This window comes from Rhipicephalus microplus, chromosome 4, assembly GCF_043290135.1.
Source record: "Rhipicephalus microplus isolate Deutch F79 chromosome 4, USDA_Rmic, whole genome shotgun sequence".
NCBI classification, from domain to species: domain Eukaryota; kingdom Metazoa; phylum Arthropoda; class Arachnida; order Ixodida; family Ixodidae; genus Rhipicephalus; species Rhipicephalus microplus.
This window is the reverse complement of record NC_134703.1, coordinates 36,844,747-36,863,190: the sequence shown is the minus strand read 5'-3', so window position 1 is coordinate 36,863,190 and position 18,444 is coordinate 36,844,747. Positions and strand designations below refer to the sequence as shown.

The 18,444-nt window shown below is 46.2% G+C and overlaps 1 protein-coding gene across 1 annotated transcript in view; it reads left to right on the top strand.

Annotated features, from left to right (window-relative positions):
- Window positions 1-17,312, top strand: part of LOC119171881 (uncharacterized) — a 67,243-nt gene extending 49,931 nt beyond the window's left edge. The window contains exons 2-11 of the mRNA XM_037422748.2: window positions 2,068-4,552; window positions 5,137-5,273; window positions 6,253-6,380; window positions 7,720-7,975; window positions 9,014-9,163; window positions 10,186-10,252; window positions 10,715-10,840; window positions 11,566-11,734; window positions 13,722-13,865; window positions 15,011-17,312. Coding sequence (XP_037278645.2) covers window positions 2,068-4,552; window positions 5,137-5,273; window positions 6,253-6,380; window positions 7,720-7,975; window positions 9,014-9,163; window positions 10,186-10,252; window positions 10,715-10,840; window positions 11,566-11,734; window positions 13,722-13,865; window positions 15,011-15,109 — 3,761 coding nt within the window. The 3' untranslated portion in view covers window positions 15,110-17,312. The remainder of the gene's footprint in view (window positions 1-2,067; window positions 4,553-5,136; window positions 5,274-6,252; window positions 6,381-7,719; window positions 7,976-9,013; window positions 9,164-10,185; window positions 10,253-10,714; window positions 10,841-11,565; window positions 11,735-13,721; window positions 13,866-15,010) is intronic.
- The last annotated feature ends 1,132 nt before the right edge of the window (window positions 17,313-18,444 follow it).

The following is an 18,444-nucleotide window of genomic DNA, read 5'->3' as shown; positions in this document are numbered from 1 at the left end:
ATGTCTTCCCTGAGTGTAGGCGGGACGTTGCCAGACTGCCCAAATCGTTAACGGTGCCTGAGGGTTTCCAGTCGTCTAAGTAGCCGTAACTTGTGCCTAAATGGCGTACTATCAGCGTAAAATATCTTGTGCGTCTGCCCACGATATATCGCGCAAAGAATTTCGACGGCCACCGTCTTGATGAAAATGTACCGATCGGCAAGTTTCCGCAAAAAATTCTGTTGGGACCACCACCTCCTCATCAGTGCGATATTTTTAAAGCACGGACCAAGTTTTTACTATACAGAACTCGACAAGAGACTATATTGATCCAAGGTCTTGCTTCATCGTCACCTTCCTCCTCATCATCAACAACCTATTCTTTCTCTCCTTTCTTTCCTACCCCTCCCCTTTCCTAACGCTGAGTAGCAGGCTATAGATTCAGGCCGACCTCACAGCTTTTACGCCGCAATAAACATTTATCGCTCTTCTCTCAAATGAAACCCGAACAGCGGCAAGCCTTCGCAATTGTATTGTGCGCAGCGCCTACTTATCACAAATGAAAGACGCACACGTTCTGTCCAGCTGCTCTGCGCATGTATATGCGCGCCTTTCCGTGGTGATAAGTGGACGGTGGATAAGTGGATCGCGAACGCTTGCCGTTGTTCAGGTTGCATTTGACGCAGATAGTACAGTCAGTACTGTGGTTTATCAGTCATCCTAAACCACCCTGACCAGACAGCTGTGACTTCCACAGTGGATAAAAAAATAGCTGCATGGTATGTTTCGTAAGCAGCACTTGACGATAATCTGTACATTGAGAAGTGTGGATGGCCATTGGTTGCCCTTTACCGAGTGCTGAAGGTTCCCGACCTTTATCTCTCCTTATGGCAACGACCAGCATTTGGTAAAGGGCAATGGCCATCCACACTTGCGCAGCCCAAAGTGAGTGCACGTCACCGTCACAGTGTCAAGTTGCGGCAATTTTTCTCGCTAGTTCTGTGCGCAGGCGAATAAAAACTTCTGTGAGCAGCCAAGTGCCAAATAAAATCCCGGACTTGCTCCTTTGTTTTGTTGTTTTAATGTGTGGTTTTCTGACAGGTTGTTCTGTGGTGGGGTATCTGTGCTTCGAGTTCCATCTAAGTCACACTCATCAGAAATTTGAAAAAAAAAAAAAGACCAGCCCGAAATACTTCTTCGAAGAAACGCAAGCCTGTTTCAGCAGGCCACAGAGAGGAAAATGTGTTTTAAACGTTAAGTGTTCTTCGCGCCGTTTGAAAGTAGCACATGACGTATATATATATATATATATATATATATATATATATATATATATATATATATATATATATATATATATATATATATATATATATATATATATATATATATATATATATATATATATATATATATATATATATATATATATATATATATATATATATATATATATATATATATATATATATATATATATATTTATTTATTTATATATACACTACGGAGGATCTATATATATACATATAGTCAAGTAGATCCTCCGTGAGCGGTCACAACGTGGTTTATTTCGACGTTTCGGCCTAGAGTCTGGCCTTCATCAGGTATTTCTCCCTGCTGATCTGTCTTCCTGTTAATTTTGCGCTATTGTCATGCAATAAACGAAACTTTTAGCTGATAAGAAGATACGAACTGCCCCGCCGCGGTTGTCTAGTGGCTAAGGTACTCGGCTGCTGACCCGCAGGTCGCGGGTTCGAATCCCGGCTGCGGCGGCTGCATTTCCGATGGAGGCGGAAATTTTGTAGGCCCGTGTGCTCAGATTTGGGTGCACGTTAAAGAACTTCAGGTGGTCGAAATTTCCGGAGCCCTCCACTACGGCGTCTCTCATAATCATATGGTGGTTTTGGGACGTTAAACCCAACATATCAATAAATCAATCAATCAATCAGAAGATACAAACTGTCATTCACATGTCTATTGTTAGCTTCAACCAGCACTGAGTAATGTCGGCGTGTAATTTTTTTAATTATATGCCACGGATATAAAGCGATCGATCCTACATCTGTTCATTTTTCTTTTTTTTTTCAGGGCAAGCTGACATAGCAGCAGTTTCCGCACAGTCATCCACTTCATCAACACATAGTCAAGAAAGTGAAAGCACGCCAAAGCTTTTAAGGCCAGTCACTTCGAGTATTTCTTTATTAATTAATGGCACAACTTCACTAGAACTTTCAAGTTCTTTCTCAAGTGTTCATACAACGTCTGTCACCACACTTTCCGAAACATCTAAACTGCCATTGGCGCTGCGTACTGAAGGATCTCAGGAAAGGGACTTTACTTCGGACGATTCAGAACGCAAGCAGCACCCGGTTACGAATGAGCCATCTGTAGCGGCAACTGTGGCAGATGAGTTCCAGACATCGACAAAGCGTGCTGAGGGAACAAGTCAAAGCAATCAAAGGGTCGTGGCTCACCCATCAGCACCATCCCTGACATCCGGCGACGCAGAGCAGGAGCGAGGTATAAGCTTTATCTCATCCTCATCAGAGTCAAACAACCAAGGAGAACAAGACGGCGCACCCACTGTTCCTATGAGTACTGACAGCGTGATATCGGCCACAGAGTTGCGAGTGGCCGAAGTCACAACGTTACCATCATTTACTTCGGGACCTGCCGAAACAGAACCACAGCTGGACGACGACACCGAAGAGGCCTCGCTTCGTGTCCTGCGCAGCATTCAGCCGTCCAGCGCCACGCCGGCACACGTGGTCCACCACAGCCTTAGCCGAGAGGAGACGCCCGTATCCCCAGCTGCCGCTGCCGCCGCCACCGAAAGGACTCGGGGTGGCGGCAACGGCAGTGGCGGGAACCCGTCCATTGACAACATCCTCAGCGGCATCATCCAACTTCTTGGTGGCGACATGAACCTCCCTCGACCTCCGTCAATGCGGTTGCCGCCTCCTCCTCTGCCACCACCTTCTCCCCAACAGCATCATCACCACAAGCCACCCTCGAGGATCAACAACCGGGGTCCCCCCAATTTCAACTTCCCGCCACCCCCGCATCGGCCGCCGCAGCTACCGCCGCACCCGCCCCACCCACCACCACACCCTCCACACCCGCCGCATTCGGCACCACCACGACCGAGGCCGAGCCTACCACACCTGCCACCGCCTCACCCGGGTCACTTTGACACGATCCCGCGGCCGCCCCCACCCAACTTCCACTTCCCGCCGGTGAACCATCCGAACCATCCACACCATCCGCAGCAGCACATACACATCGTTCCTCTGCCGCACCCACCGACAGTCTACCCGACGCCGTCGGACGTGAGTCAGCTGCTGGGACTCAACGGCCCCGACAGACAACAGCGGCCCCAGCACCATGACGGCCACCAACAGCCACCGCCGCATGGTGCGCACGACCCGGACCAGCACGAGGCTACGCCCGCTTTGTCCGAGTTCCCTCCGGCCAACAACGAACCCGAGCAGCCAACCATGCACAGGGAGACCGTTCGCGACAACGGACCAGAAGTTATGGCAACCGCTACTGAGCAACTGCCTCACAGCAAGTCCACCATCGTGCTCATACACGAAGCGCCAGTGTCTTCGTCACCGGTCGAAGAAGTGACACCGACAAGCGTGAGTGGCGACGTCCACGTCGAGGAGACGAGACACGGGGGAGACGACAGGCACGACGTGAGACCTACGAGGACGGAAACTGATTTGGAACCATCTGGTAAACTTCCGTCAGGACCTGTGTCGGGTTGGCTACCTGTATTCTTAGACTCTTCCATCAGAGCCAACAGCTCCAGAGTAAGCTTCAATACGGCCGAGGAGCCTGAAATTATTACGGAGCCCACTGAGCCATCCGTTTTCGACATTACCGTCATGCATTCGATCGGAACCGTAAGCAACGTCGTGACTCCATCTCAGACGATTCGACCAACGTTCTCGACCACGACACCATCGGTAGAAGTAGGAACGAGTACAGAAAGCAACTCTCCCGACAGTGATGAAATTGAGGGTACAGAAGCTTCCAACGCACAAGCAGAACCACCGCCTTCACCGCAAGGTTCGAAGACTTCAAATGCAGGCAGGGAGCCAGAGGTGATATACGGAACACCGAAGCTAGACAATACGCCATCGACGGGCCCGACAACTACGCTGCAGCCCAGTATCCGTTCAACCTCGACGACTGGACTTACAAACACCCACACGACAAAGGAAAATGAATCTGACGTGGTGATGACACTATCCGGGAAGGGGACACTCGTGCCAGAGGTGACCCATACAAGGCCACCAGTGAAGTATAATCAGTCACCCACGGGAAGGCCCATAGTGATACCGGTGGAGATCGAAGATGTGAGGCCAGTGATAGGACTTCCTCCGGAGTTGTCTCATGGCTTTCCAAGACCACCGGACGGCCACGGACCGCAGAGACCTGGTGCAAGTACATCCCGGCCAAGGCCTAAAGAACCAACAGGCCCAACGCGCAAGTCTACCTCGAAGCCGGGCTCTCCTCCAAGAAGAAGACCTGGCTATCGGCCAAAACACAACACTACCTTGGTGAGGTATGTGTGTGCCGTTTTCATCCCAAATGTAACCTTCTCAATATTTGAACAGAAGTTAATTCTCTCTTGAGCTGACGTATTGCACCCTTTTTTTTCTGATTAAAAAATTAAAGAGAGTAAGTCGGCTAGATGTACACGTAGCACAATCGTCGTCATGTGGTGCAATTTGACGTGCAAGCTCATAGTTATACAGACAATATATGCAAGAAAAAAATATATCTGCAAAATGCAAATGAACTAAGAGGAAATATTCTAAAAGCTTAAAACTTTCTGGAGTTATTATGGTGTGCTATCTGTGTACTTCGAAGTTCGTAATGCAGACATTTCTTTCGATATCTTGTGTAAGTTGAAGGACGATTCATAACTGCACAGCCACAGTGATCAGCGAATAAGTCCATAATTAGTGACAGCGATCAAACGCTCTAAACATGGGTGCTAAAATTTGTATAGGGCTTATACGAGCCACACACGTTTGTTTTGAGTATTTTAAGTTCAAGCATTCGAAACGCGAACCAGATGGTTGTTTGAGCGTCGGCAGGTACAGAGAAGTGATCAAATACACAGATACTTTTATTTTCTTTCAGAATCGACACCTGCATCGTGGGCGACGACTCGACGTGCGATTCACAATTGAACGAGTGGTGCAAGGCCGAACTTGGCATTAGTTCCTGCCACTGCAGGCCGGGCTTCACCAGGACAGTACCCAGGGGGCCTTGCAGTCGTAAGTGCCATCATGTTTTCCACCCACCCCCCCCTTTTTTTTCAGTGAAAATTACAGGATTTCTAGGCACAACTCCACAACGTGGCGTAGCATCATGAGCCGAAAACTCTTATCCACATTAACCAGCATCCAGCCAAATAGAAAACCCATTTATGTTTGCTGCGAAGAAAACTATCAAAATCGCGATATTGAGCAAAAAATCTTCTCAACTTAATGAAATAATGGGCAGAAACAGCGCACAAACTTACGGGACGAAGATAAGAGACACAAACAAGCGCTGTCTTCAAACATAGCGATCAGATCACAAGAGAACTAGTGGAAGCATTCTTTATCAAAAAAGAAGGGGAGTCCTGTGTCAGTCAGACATCAATATCTTTACATGAAAAAGAGGAAATCTTAATCAGTAGCATGTTTGTTTGAATGGAATATGCCGCGCCTGCGCAGTTACCCGTAGCGCAAAATTGTTAATGACGTCGACACGATCCTTCGCCGGGCATCTGCGCATGTTCTGTGCGTTTTTATCTTATGTGTTCAGATAACTTGTATATTTCAATAAATTATTCAGTTGAAAACAGCGCTTGTTTGTCTCTTCTCTTCGTCCCGTGAGTTTGTGCGCTGTTTCTGCCCATTATGTATCACCAACTAGCCCAACTTTCAGTCTTGCTTCAACTTAATGACACCATAAAATCGAAACTGCGGAGCTAACTGGTATTACATGGTTTCAGTCCATCGTTGCGATATTCTACCAGAATGGCCGATTGTGGGAGTTGTTGACTTCATGACACTTTAAATACCAGCAGCACCTGTCACTGACTTCCTCTAACATGCTCCTCTTTCAAGTATCATGAGGTTATATCGTTTAAAGTGAAATTGTTGGCTCTGTGGCATACTGATTGTACCTCGCTGTCTTTCATTATAGCTTTATGTGAACCTCAACGAAGTGATGCCCGATAACAATGTCTGTAACGAACCTTCGCAGCCGTTGTCAACGTCGGACTAACATTGAAGCTCGACAGGCTCGGAGACCAGAAACTGGTATTCAACAGAAACTACAGAAATCCGGAATCGGAGGACTATCAGTTGCTCGAGTATGAAGCAAAGCAAGCGGTAAGCCCAGTTCACCCCACCTCTGTCTCTCTCTGTCTTTCCTTAATATAGAAGGACTACAGTAAAAATAGTTGCGGTACGTAGATGCAGTGTTGGAATTTCAATGGTATCATTGTCGGCAAGCATATAGCGCAGAACGCAATAATTAGAGCACAGAAATACATGACGAGTGTCTCAACAGGTCTGCATTGACTAACTATACTCTCTCTCTCACTAATATATTGCCACATTCCGTCCGTAAGTTTTGTTATCGACCCGTTACATTCTTAGTAAGTCTCAGCGCAAACCACAACTGCAGTGTTTGAGAAGCTTCAGGGCTGCAGTAGATCGTTTTGTTAAAATTACGCGCACTTCGTGAACATGACAGATCATTCTGGAAACTACGCGGCTGCTAGCGATAACGATATAGAATATTCGACGACATGTGCACGTGTATAAATGACGACGCGCTTCTCCGCTTGTCAGTTGATCGACGGCCGGCGCTCTGTTCGCCGCTATCAGTGCTTTGGGTATCGCTGTATCCTGACTTTTTGTTGAACAGCCACAGGTTCGTCCGAATAAACAGTTTCATCTTCGACGTGTATACAGTCTGCTCCCTTCGTCGACGTCACTACCCCGTGTCAATGTTTCACTGAACAGCGTTCACAGAATTAGCTGTTACGGGCAGTAACTGACCATCGTGACGTCATGAAACGTGCTGCATCACAATCAGCTGAAGGAACTTTATAAATTTCATGCGTGCTTGATATATCATGCGTGCTTGATGCCTGATGCGGAAAATGGAAGTGGAAACGTATCATCAAAGAAGCGTGTGGAGTAAATGTATTCGAAGAAAAACCCAGTATTCTGAAGTAAATCTTAAGAATTGACACATCTCTGCTTACTTCATGTATAACTATTTCGTTGTTTGTTTTAGAGCGAAGCTATATATGGATATGTGATTTCTCCGTTTATGTGTGAAAACTTCTACTGCAGCTATGTGCTGTGGGCAAGTCCCATTACTATACGCTGGTTTACTAAGAATGAAGAATGAACTGTGCGAACACCAATTGAGATTGTTGATGTAGCGCTAAGATAATGTGGCAAGCCAGGCGAAACGACGCATGTTGCGCCAAAAAGACGCATGCGGCTCAAATGGAAAACTATAAGTGTAAGCTAAATTTAGGTGGGACTTTTTGGACAAACATTACGGATTTAGTTGCAGGGTGTGGAGTCGGCTATACGGCTCGAAATTCTGCGTCATCACTGTGTAATGTGCTAAACCACTTCGCTGGTCATCCCCCGTAATAGAGTTCAAACGTTTATTTTTTTTCTTCGTGTATTATGTTGTATATTGCAGTTGCACAGCCTGTTCAGCAAGTCCAGCTTCTCGCGGCTGTTCGTGGACGCGACAGTGAACAGGTTCCAGTCCGCCGGCAGCAAGATCATGATGAACGCTACCGTGCAGCTGGAGGACAATGACATCACGCGCGTGCCTTCGGTGAAGCGCGTCCTGCAGCACGAGGTGGTCAACATGATCAACCGTCGCAATTCGAACATCGGAGAGAGCAGGCTTTACGTAGACGGCCTACTCAACTCGGGCCTCGCAGTAGACGGTGAGTTCACCGTAAACGTGTTTCGCCTGTGATGTCTCACACTATTGGCATACTCTCGTATAGTTCATACGTGCTTTGCAACATAGACTTCTTTAGTCTGGGTTGCTGTTACTGACTAAAACAGGGACTATGGAAAGCCAAATAACAGTAGGTCTGTGTTACGTTGTAAAAGTGACCTGCTAGAACCTTATGACAGGTCGACCTACAGCAGCAGCTATAGAGCGGAAAATTCCAGGTTAACACACGCAAAATAAATATGAGACATTAAAACGTGAGCATGAACAGAGAACAGAGTCAATGAATAAGGTGATTTCAGAGACTGAAATTGAAGTTAGACATGTGACATCAAGGGGCGAAACAAGCGATTCATCCAGAGTGGCAAAATATCAAAAAAGGAAACGGGAGGAGTTGAATGCCATAAGCATCGAGATTAGAATGATTATTATAAACTGCCAAACTTGATAAACAAGACTTAAAAATGAAAATATATCAAATAAATGAGGATGAAATAGCGATAAAGCAGTAGATCAGTAAGTCGACTGCAAAGTGGTAACACGGTGATCTTTGTAGTGAAGAATCAGAAGCGCAATGCCAGCATTTGTTATGGTTGTTTAATGAAGACTGCAAAAAGGGTTGGCCGATTTGAATAGTTCTAGAGAGAGAACCAACGCCTCCATAGCACATGGCAAATAGTTGGCATGGTAGTAGCACAAGAAGTATGAACAGTACAGTAAATACACAGCGTGGGGACAAAACAAGAAACAAGGTAAGACAAAGCGCAGCGTACAGCTTAGTTATCATGGTTTATTCTTTCTTTTCCTTGTGGTATCGCGCTGTATGCTGACTGTCTGTTCTAATGGAATTCCAACAGGTACAAGCCTCTACCTCTGTTAATACATACGGCTTCTCCCGATACAACAAACATACCGTATTCGATCACTGAAAGTCCCGCTCTGCAAAGAACAATAGCGTTCTTTGTCATGAGTACAGCTACGAATAGCGCCAGTGAGGTATTTACATTTCCTTCCGCGCTCGCAGACGTGAACGAGTGCAACGACGTGGCTCTCAACGACTGCTCCAAAAACGCCATCTGCGAGAACGTGTTCGGCACGTTCCGTTGCACCTGCAAAGCGGGCTACACGGACAAGTACCCGGACACAAAGTGGAAGAGTGGCAGGACTTGCACCGGTGAGCGAAAGTTTTGACACTGCTCCTACCATTAGGGCCGCTGATGGCGTGGCGGTATACGTATAGGCAGCCGATATGTGTGTCAGATAACGGTGTGCTTCAGCCGTTAGGCATCGCATTAGTTGGCATATTTGTTTGCGTATTTAGATGCCCCCTTTTGCGGATGTCTAAAAACGTTTACGCTGGGGCTTCTTTTGAAACCGCAAGAGGGCGAGTGGTTTTTAGAGATCTGGGACACACTGTGTCAGAGCACCGCAACGCCACTCAGGAAAAAGTGTTGGGATTTTCCCGCAAAACGGATAGGCATATCAATACGACGCAGGACGAAGATGTGGTTTGGGTAGCTTCTATTTTGCCGCTGGCCCGCATGTTGCGGATTCAATACCGTTGTTGGCGGTAGCATTTTGATCGATTCAGGAGAAATGGTAGCTACCCGCGTGCTGCGATATATGTCAGTGCACGCTAAAGAACATCCGATGGTTAAAATTTCCGGAGTCCTCCGCATATGACGTGCCTCGTAACCACGTCGCGGTTTTGGAAAGTGAAACCTCAGATATTATTAGTTTTTTTTGAAATCGAATAGAAGAAACGTTCTTCATCGACGCACACCATGAACCATATATCTATGCACAGTGGTTATGTGTGAATATGTGAGGTACGCAAAGGGGAAAAAAATTAGCACACAGAGTATCACACAGAGTTACAATGTTGCAGTTACAGAGCTAATTGACGTGCCCTCCAGTGGTAAAAAATAAAACTATTAAATTGATGCCAAATTCATTCAGTGAGCCACCAAAGTAACGCAAGTCTACATTCAAGCAACGTGCCCAATGTTTCCCTTTACATGCAAAATAATGTTCATTGCCGCAACTACCTTGACCACACAGCTATGTATATGAATAGCGCAACGAAGCCTTAACAGCACAGGATGACATCGATCGAGACATCCATGTATTATTGCGATGACACTTCTGCTCAGCAGACTGACAGTGCCTTTCACCTTTATTTTTCTCTCCACTTAGCTTGCGCACCGGATTACTGCAACAACAGAGGTGACTGCCGCATCGCCAATGGACAACGCGAATGCAGGTACGAGCTCCGGCCGCGTCATTCATTTTTTACGTCAGGTTTCGGCAATATACACACCTGCCGTTACCTTCTCAGCAACGCTCCTTTTTATTAAAAGTAAAAAGCCACCAAGTAACGCCTTAGAACTTACGACAGCCAGTTGAGTATTTCCATTTCAACAAGTCTCATGAAACCAAGAAAACACTGATGGACGCATCATCGATATTAAATTTATCTCACGCATGCAACGAAATGAGTTAGGACATTTCTTGTTCACATCAAGTGCTCGCACATTAGGTCTGCATTAACAAACGGAACAACAGTTGTGCAACGGACGTGAGCTTGCACTAATTTTGGTAACCCGTGATGGTTTGATTGGTCTCTGTCAAGAGCAATTAAATATTCAGTCACATCTCGCCTCATTGGCATGTCTTGTCGCGAATCAAATGTTCACCTCTGTCGGTGTCTGGATTCACTGTGCAGTTGCCGCGGAAAGTACATCGGTTCCAGGTGCGACATCGACGGAGAAGTGCTGGGCGTGGCACTGGGGGCCTCGATTACGGCGGTTATCATCATCGTTCTCACCCTCGTCTGCCTGTGCCTTTGGAAGTAAGTTTACTCGGCGCACATATGTAACTAAAGCGGCATTATAAACAGGAAAACTTTACGCTCTGGTTGCACTGAAGACGTTAGGCTTCGGTCAACCGCAGTCTCCAGGCACATCCGTTTCTTTACATCAGTCCCGGTCGCACTGCGGCCGCCAGGGAGGGAATTGAAGCAGTGATTACTCGCATAAAATGCCTAGTCATTGGGTCTCGTCACAATAACTGATAAATAAAGCGACACTATATTGATAACGTTTTCAGGTTAGCAGCGTGATGTGCCGAATTTCATAGAACGAAGCCGGTGTGTTATAGCGGCGCTTTCTTTCCGATTCTATGCCGTTCACGGCCAACTGATATCACTGATAACGTGGACAGGGTCTCGCTCTGAGCGTTTACGAAGAGCGAAAAGACGCCAGCTTTGAGAAAACTCATCGTCACGAAATAGCGATCCAGCAGGGCATGTGAAAAACGGACAACCGTTGCTATGCTGTTACAGCGAGCGTTCTCATCTGATAAGCGTGTTTCCTTATCACTAATGATAGTGCCTCGCATCGTGCTCGCACACCTAACCGTAAGCAATGCAACGCGGTCGGCTAGTTTTTGCGCGAAAAGCGCCGATCCACTGTCCAAACAGCGTGGGTGACGAAACGATACCGATAGAAGCGGCAGATACGAAATGCCGCAGGTGACGCGTAAATGCTCATTATCGTCTCTCACGTTTGTACGCAGCCGTCGCTGGAAGCGCGAGCAACACAAGGCGGAAGTGATGTCGGCCCACTCGGTCGGCAGTCTCGGCTATCTCAGCAAGGCATCTACGCTGGGACCGGCCTATCGAGTCAGCGTCGAGGACAGGCTGCGCTGGCAGCACATCGCCGACGCCATGGGCAACATTTACGTGGTAACGACTCTCCGTTTGATTCTGCTACAATATTGATGCAGCGGGCTTCTTTCAAACGTACTAATCAATAGTTTACTTCACCTTATCGCTGATCTTCTTAAAACAAACTAATGATGAAAAGATTTATGACAACTTCGTGCAGTGTAAGCGGGAAGTTCTGTATAAGCGAGAAGCTGACGAAAGAGTTGCACTACTATAATTAAGGCTTGCTGCCCTAATATTAGTACTATTCATACGGCGAGACTTTTAAATGTTTTAGCGAATAGGTTGCTTTTCCTTAACGCGCAGATACTGCAAAAATATTAACGATGAAACGATTTATCAGAACTGTTCGCTTACATCGCAATCTCGCTGTAAGAGAGCATTGAATTACAGTGTTGAACCAGTAGATCTAACGTGTGTGTGTGTGTGTGTGTGTGTGTGTGTGTGTGTGTGTGTGTGTGTGTGTGTGTGTGTGTGTGTGTGTGTGTGTGTGTGTGTGTGTGTGTGTGTGTGTGTGTGTGTGTGTGTGTGTGTGTGTGTGTGTGTGTGTGTGTGTGTGTGTGTGTGTGTGTGTGTGTGTGTGTGTGTGTGTGTGTGTGTGTGTGTGTGTGTGTGTGTGTGTGTGTGTGTGTGTGTGTGTGTGTGTGTGTGTGTGTGTGTGTGTGTGTGTAAAATTTCTCTTACAATTATATCAATGCCGAGAAAATATAACGAAAGAATATGAACTTCTTCCATGAGCTGTAAGCCATGGTCTTGATATTTCAAGTATGAAGTAAATTCGTGTATCAAGGAAACAGGTGGTACTGATAAAGTGCAAAATTGCACCAGGGTTAAAATAGTCTATAGTTTAATAAGCGCTTCCTATGCCTACTCGAGCCGCTACCTAAACGGATGTTGGCAGCATTAAATGTATGCTTTGTTCTTCCTTTCGCGTGTGCTCCGATTTGGATGCCTGTTAAAGATCCCCAGGTGACTGAAATTTCTGGAGCACTCCAGTACGGCGTCTCACATCATCATATGGTGGTTTTGGGACGTTAAACTCCACATGTCAATCAATCAATCGTTTTTCCCTCCCAATACCAATGCGCAATATATCTCGCGCTTACCACGACTTAAACTATCTGTCTATTAATCACTGACAAGCATCTAGTTGCCAGTTAACGAAACCCTACCACGCTTTTCGAACATAGAAAATACATGCAACCGCACGTGTCGCCTACGCTCATGTGAATGTGTGAACCATATATTATTGCGCGCCACCAAGCAGGGAGCTGCCTTCCGTCTTCGTGTCAAAAACAGCCAAAAATTGTTCAATTTGTGCTCGCTAATGTCGTTATCAACTATACAGAATTTAGTAGAACAAAGTAACAACAGGTAACAACTAATTTGATGAATGGTGGTTAAGCGGACCATCTGTTAGGTGACGTGCCGACGTCGCGCACGTCTAAACCAGATGTAGAAAAGATCATGTTCCAGGCTTTTAAGTAAGGCGATGTGCAGTATTGAGCTAGAAAAGCTAGTAGCTTTCAAGCCTCCATAACTGGCAGAATCTGCGCCCGCTTGCCATCCCCTCTCCCCATATCTATGTAGCTTCCAGCACACTTGTGACGACGAAAGGATAGAGGAAGCAATTCCAGTTTCGCGCCAACTCTTTGTTGACATGAAAAAAAATAAATGTGGCAAGATATGCTAGGGACCATAGAGTCTAATTGTAAGGTCATTTTATGATAGTTCAGAAGGATGTCTCCAGTCGTTCTTAGCCCAAAACAACATCCAGCCTATTACAAGGTATTAACAGAACATACCATAACAGGAAACGGCACAGGACCAACAGATTCAAAGAACGCTTTCTAATGTGTCTATAACAACTTGTCCCAGCTTCAACTGTTTCAAGGGACATCTGGTCTATTTGGGAGAGCAAGATTAGCAGGCCTTATGACAACTATGATGTTAAATCACTTAGATGCGTCTCTTCAGGTTCAGTGTATGTGCCTGTACTTTGCAGCAACCCGAGGCCACGGCACCGCCTAAGACACCACCGGTGTTCGCTACTCCCAATCGAGTGCGCAGTCCGAGCCCTCCAGAAGAGAACCACTACAGCCACATCCAGAGGCCGCGCTCCAGAGGGGCCATGTATGGCCCGCCACCGGTAAACCATGCAATATATAGGCTAGAGCGTATCGGCAGCGCCCAACACAGAGAAGGTAGAGAGGTCGGTCTGAGTTAGTTTGCTCTAGCCCACTACTCTGCCCAGGAGAAAAAGGAAAGGAAGACAAAGTGATGAAGAGTGTTGATGGGGATGCCTGTACACACTAACCACGTGGCACAGTGGTTTCGCTACAGTCTGGTGTCTTGTCTTTCGCTACCAAGAAAATTATATATGCCCTATAGTTGCAGTTGTTGGTGGTCTGATCACACATTGCTGGCAAAATGCAACCACGGAGAGTCCCATCAGCATTTTCCATTGTGGCACATCAAGTGAGCAGTTCTAGAATATATGCGCTGTCGTTTCATACTATTGGCACCGTTCGCAGTTAAGCTATTCGTACGGCCAGTTAAATGAGTGCAGCGGTGACTAACAGTATCCCCCAGGCGAATCAGTTCAAGCTAGCGGGAATGTCATCTGCGCTGATCGCTATATATGCATAGATGTACATGCCACAATAGCTTATCTGACTATTCGCTGTCATTTACCGCCACTGAGCCCGAGTAAAAAGCGCCGGCCCGTCCAATACCGTCATTTTAATTCTATTGTTTGCAGTATACTGCACTTTTGTTAACAGAGCCATGAAAACGCACAGGAACGAAAAAAATGAGCTGATAGCCACTAACCTTTATCGAAGGGAAGTTTTCAGTGTGCAGAAGGAAGATTAATTTAGATACTGATTTCGTCATAGTGTTTACCCTTAATTGTGTTTCACCATTAACAAGGTGAGATAAAAATACTTTACGGGTAAATACAACAGTGCAACTTTCAAACAGGACTTAAGTGTGGCTGAGAAGCATGGGCCTTCGGTGTGAACAGGTCCCGGAAGAAAGAATCTGGCAGTGACCAAAGGCACATTCCGAAAGCTTGTTAGGACTAATTATGGCTGTCGCTTGTTTCGACGACTGTCGCTCCGGAAGCGAACATGTTTCAGTGGTGAATTTGAATTCTCATGAACGTGTTGCTAAGTTGAGAGCCATACACGCTGTTGAAATATCGGTCTTGGGCAGCATACAGAGTCGTGTTTTTAGTCGTCACCGATTCAAGCCTTCTTGCTGGTCTTAACTCGTGCCTCTACGCCTTCGCAGAGTCACAACCCGTACGAGTACGAGACGCAGAAGAGAGAGATTTACGGCCAGGTCACGCCATACTACAAGACGGCGTCTCACCACACCATGTATTCCTGAGCGAAGTACTGTCCCAAGGAGTGCACCACGTCTCGTAGAGAAAGACAGACTGCTTCGGATCGACGAGAGCCAAGTGTGCGCGTGAAGCGACAGCACGAACTATACGAGAAGTGTGCGTGCAAGTGCGTCGCCCCGTGTACCTTGTCCTTCGCGTGCCCTTCCTTGGACGAACGAGCTGGGACTCAGTGCAACATCCTGGAACTGCCTCAGTGCTTCGCCCATTGACCACACGCAGTGCCATCGCTACGGACAGATCGGTGCTGCTGAGTATTCATAGTCCACGAGCTCAGTGAGAGCAGTATAGATGTAGAATATGTACCAGTGAAATCCCGATGCAGTTCTTCAATCTGCTTTTTTCATTTGCCAGCGCTGACCCCTGTCGTTTGGTGGAGGGCATCACCGACCGGCATCGCCAGGACAAAAGCCTCCAAGACTGAAATGAGTGCGGAGATCCTACCACAGCGATTCGCAAATTTCCCTCTGGAGGAAGGACGCATGAGGTGTGGCACCACGAAAAAACGAAATGCGGATTGTTAGCCTTCGTGGAATGCATAGTATGGACGACCGTAAAACAGTATCGTTGGTTACGTTGAATCGTAGCTAGTGAAGTGACTAAGCGAAATATAGTGAACGCGGTGTATAGAGATCGGGAATGAAAGGTGTAAGATCCACGGGAATCTTCAAGAAGCGCAAGGCTGGTAAAAAGTTCCCAGGCCCACTATCTTATGTATTCCTATGACAGCATAGCCTGGGAACTTTTCAACCCCCGTGTATATTTATTTCCCTGCGGTTTTAAACGCAGTCGTGCATTCAAGGGGGCATTTAGGTACGGTCTTTAAGGTTGAACACGTGGAGTTAATATTCGCTGCCACCGAAACCAGTATGCTCCATTTTTATCCATACAAGATGCAAGATCAATCTCGTTCGCTGCAACACAGTTTAATAATTGAACATTTACCGCTTAATAATTTGTAAAGACACATAATATTCCTTTATTTAAGCGCTACTGAAAAGCACGATTGCCGGCTGTAGCTGTAAAAGTATAGTGTTACAGCATTATTGAGCTGAAAATATTAACCAGCTTCTCATACGGGCCAGTGTAGCGGAAAAATGAGTGATTTCACAAAAAAGTCTTGGCTAAAGTCCACAGTGAACTTTCGCTTACAAAACCGGTGATTAGCATTTATTTTCTGCGAGGCTCTCATTGTACCAAAGCAGATTAGACTGCATGAACTGCGAAACTTCGTTTTCTTTTTTGCTGTCGTGAGCGCCACAAAACTGAAACCTTAACAAGAAAAGTTTAGTTACGTTGATTATGATCTTATTAGCAAGAGAGATACAGAGAGAGATAGAGAGAGAGCTGTGCGGGGTTAAACTCAATGGTAACAAATTGCCCAGTTTAACATAATTTAGTCATTCGAATTTTCTTGAGCAGAAATATTTAATGCATACATTCCACGTTGACACAACCTATTTCTTCGCTGCTTTGCAACAGTGTTAGTAATATGCGTGCATGTACGTACGAACTTACAACACAATTTTAGATACGATTTATATAGACCGAGATAGTGACTTTCAACAAATGTCATTTTCCGTGGATCACTTTACAGACAAGGCGATCTGTGTGTGTTTGATGTGCGTGCATGGTGTACTTGAGCACAGCTGCTCAGCTCTCTTCTTCTTCTGTTTTGTTTGGAATGCAAGATAGGGGCGTGATTGATACCTTCATAGGTTATTTGACTGCACACGCTAGCCGTAGCCCGTGGTCTTGGGCACGCATCTATGGTTGGCAACATGAATCCTAACTATCACCTAATTTATGAAAAGGCCGCACTGCATGCGGCTGTGCGGACATGTCGAGTCGGCATCCGAGCGATGTATTCCATAAGTGTTCTTGCGAATCCTGTTTTATCTGAATGAAGAAAGTCTTAGAGAGGATACAAGTGGACTATACGCTTGTTCATTGGTGTGAGTCGAACTATATATGAGGTTGCTCTGGATGAGGGAATGGATTCCTAAAAGAGTGATCAGCAGACTCTGGCACACAAGCGAAGACTGCAGTGTCCGACAGCTTCGCATATATTTTTTGGTTTTTTTTCAGTTTTTGTGTTTTTTATTACTTGTGTCAGTTCATGTTCCTGATTTTATTTGTTTAATACAAGCGATTGACCGCCAATAAGATAATAAATGTGATTCTATGAGAGTGCGTGGCATCATCATTTTTCGAACAGCTAAAGTTACGAACATTAAATTACTGCAACACTTTCTTAACGTAGAAAGCGCTGCCAATCTATACAGGTTCCTGTGAACATGGGCGCCAAATATCGCAATTCAGACAGCAGATCGAGAGTTGGTGATTTCGTTTCAAAAACAGGCAGAAATAGCTGCTCTTTCGGCAAACTACATCGACGGAATGACCAACTGCAAAAAAATCACTGCTTCTCCGCAAAGGCGATGCAATGAACGCGATAGCAACAAATTGGAAGGTCACGCAAACAATGGCAAGGTGACTGAAACGTGCCTCGCGTTTATCTTGTACAAATGACGCACGAAACGTACTCACAGGTACAGGTGAACGCGAATAAGCGTCTCGGTCGTTACTTCACTGTGTCTGAAGAGCGCGCTCTTTTCGCAAACGGAGACTGTGCAACGAGGGCAGTGATCATTGTGCGCCCGGTAACAACAACATAATCGTTCCGGTGAAAGCCCGAGGTTTACGATTGTCCCGACCGCGAGAGCATCCCCTCTCCGCGGGGCAAAGTACACGAGGCAGATGAAAGCGCGCGCCGCCGCGTCGTGACGATCTGGCGACGCTAAAGTCCCTAGATAAAACAAGTTTTCAAGGGAGTGTCACTCATTGTTCTCGACGGCGTTCTCCCCACTCTCTCACTTACCCCTTCTTTTCTCCGCCATCCGCGTCTGTAATTGGTGCGTTCCTTGCACATGATCTTGCAAATGGCCGGTGGTGTTATTTATTATTATGCAAAAGGTTCAAAACGAGTACACATGCGCATAAGGCTCCAGCCAGATTCTCGCCTTGACAAAAGACTAAATCGCACCCAATACATAAACTTGCAGAGGAGGAGCGTTGTCGCCCAAGATTCCTTCGAGGTAAGGTCCCGAGATAAAACAAGTTTCCAAGGTAGTGACACCCTCCCCTTTCCTCCTCGCTTATGATCCTGGAGCGCCACCTAAACGGTTCAAACGTTTCATAAAAAAGCGAATGATTGGGTTAGTTGCTACGGTGAACAGATGTGAATGAAACAATAGTGAACGAGATTAGTAGTAGAATAAATGGTTACCGATATGAACAAAAACTGCACAACACAAGAGCA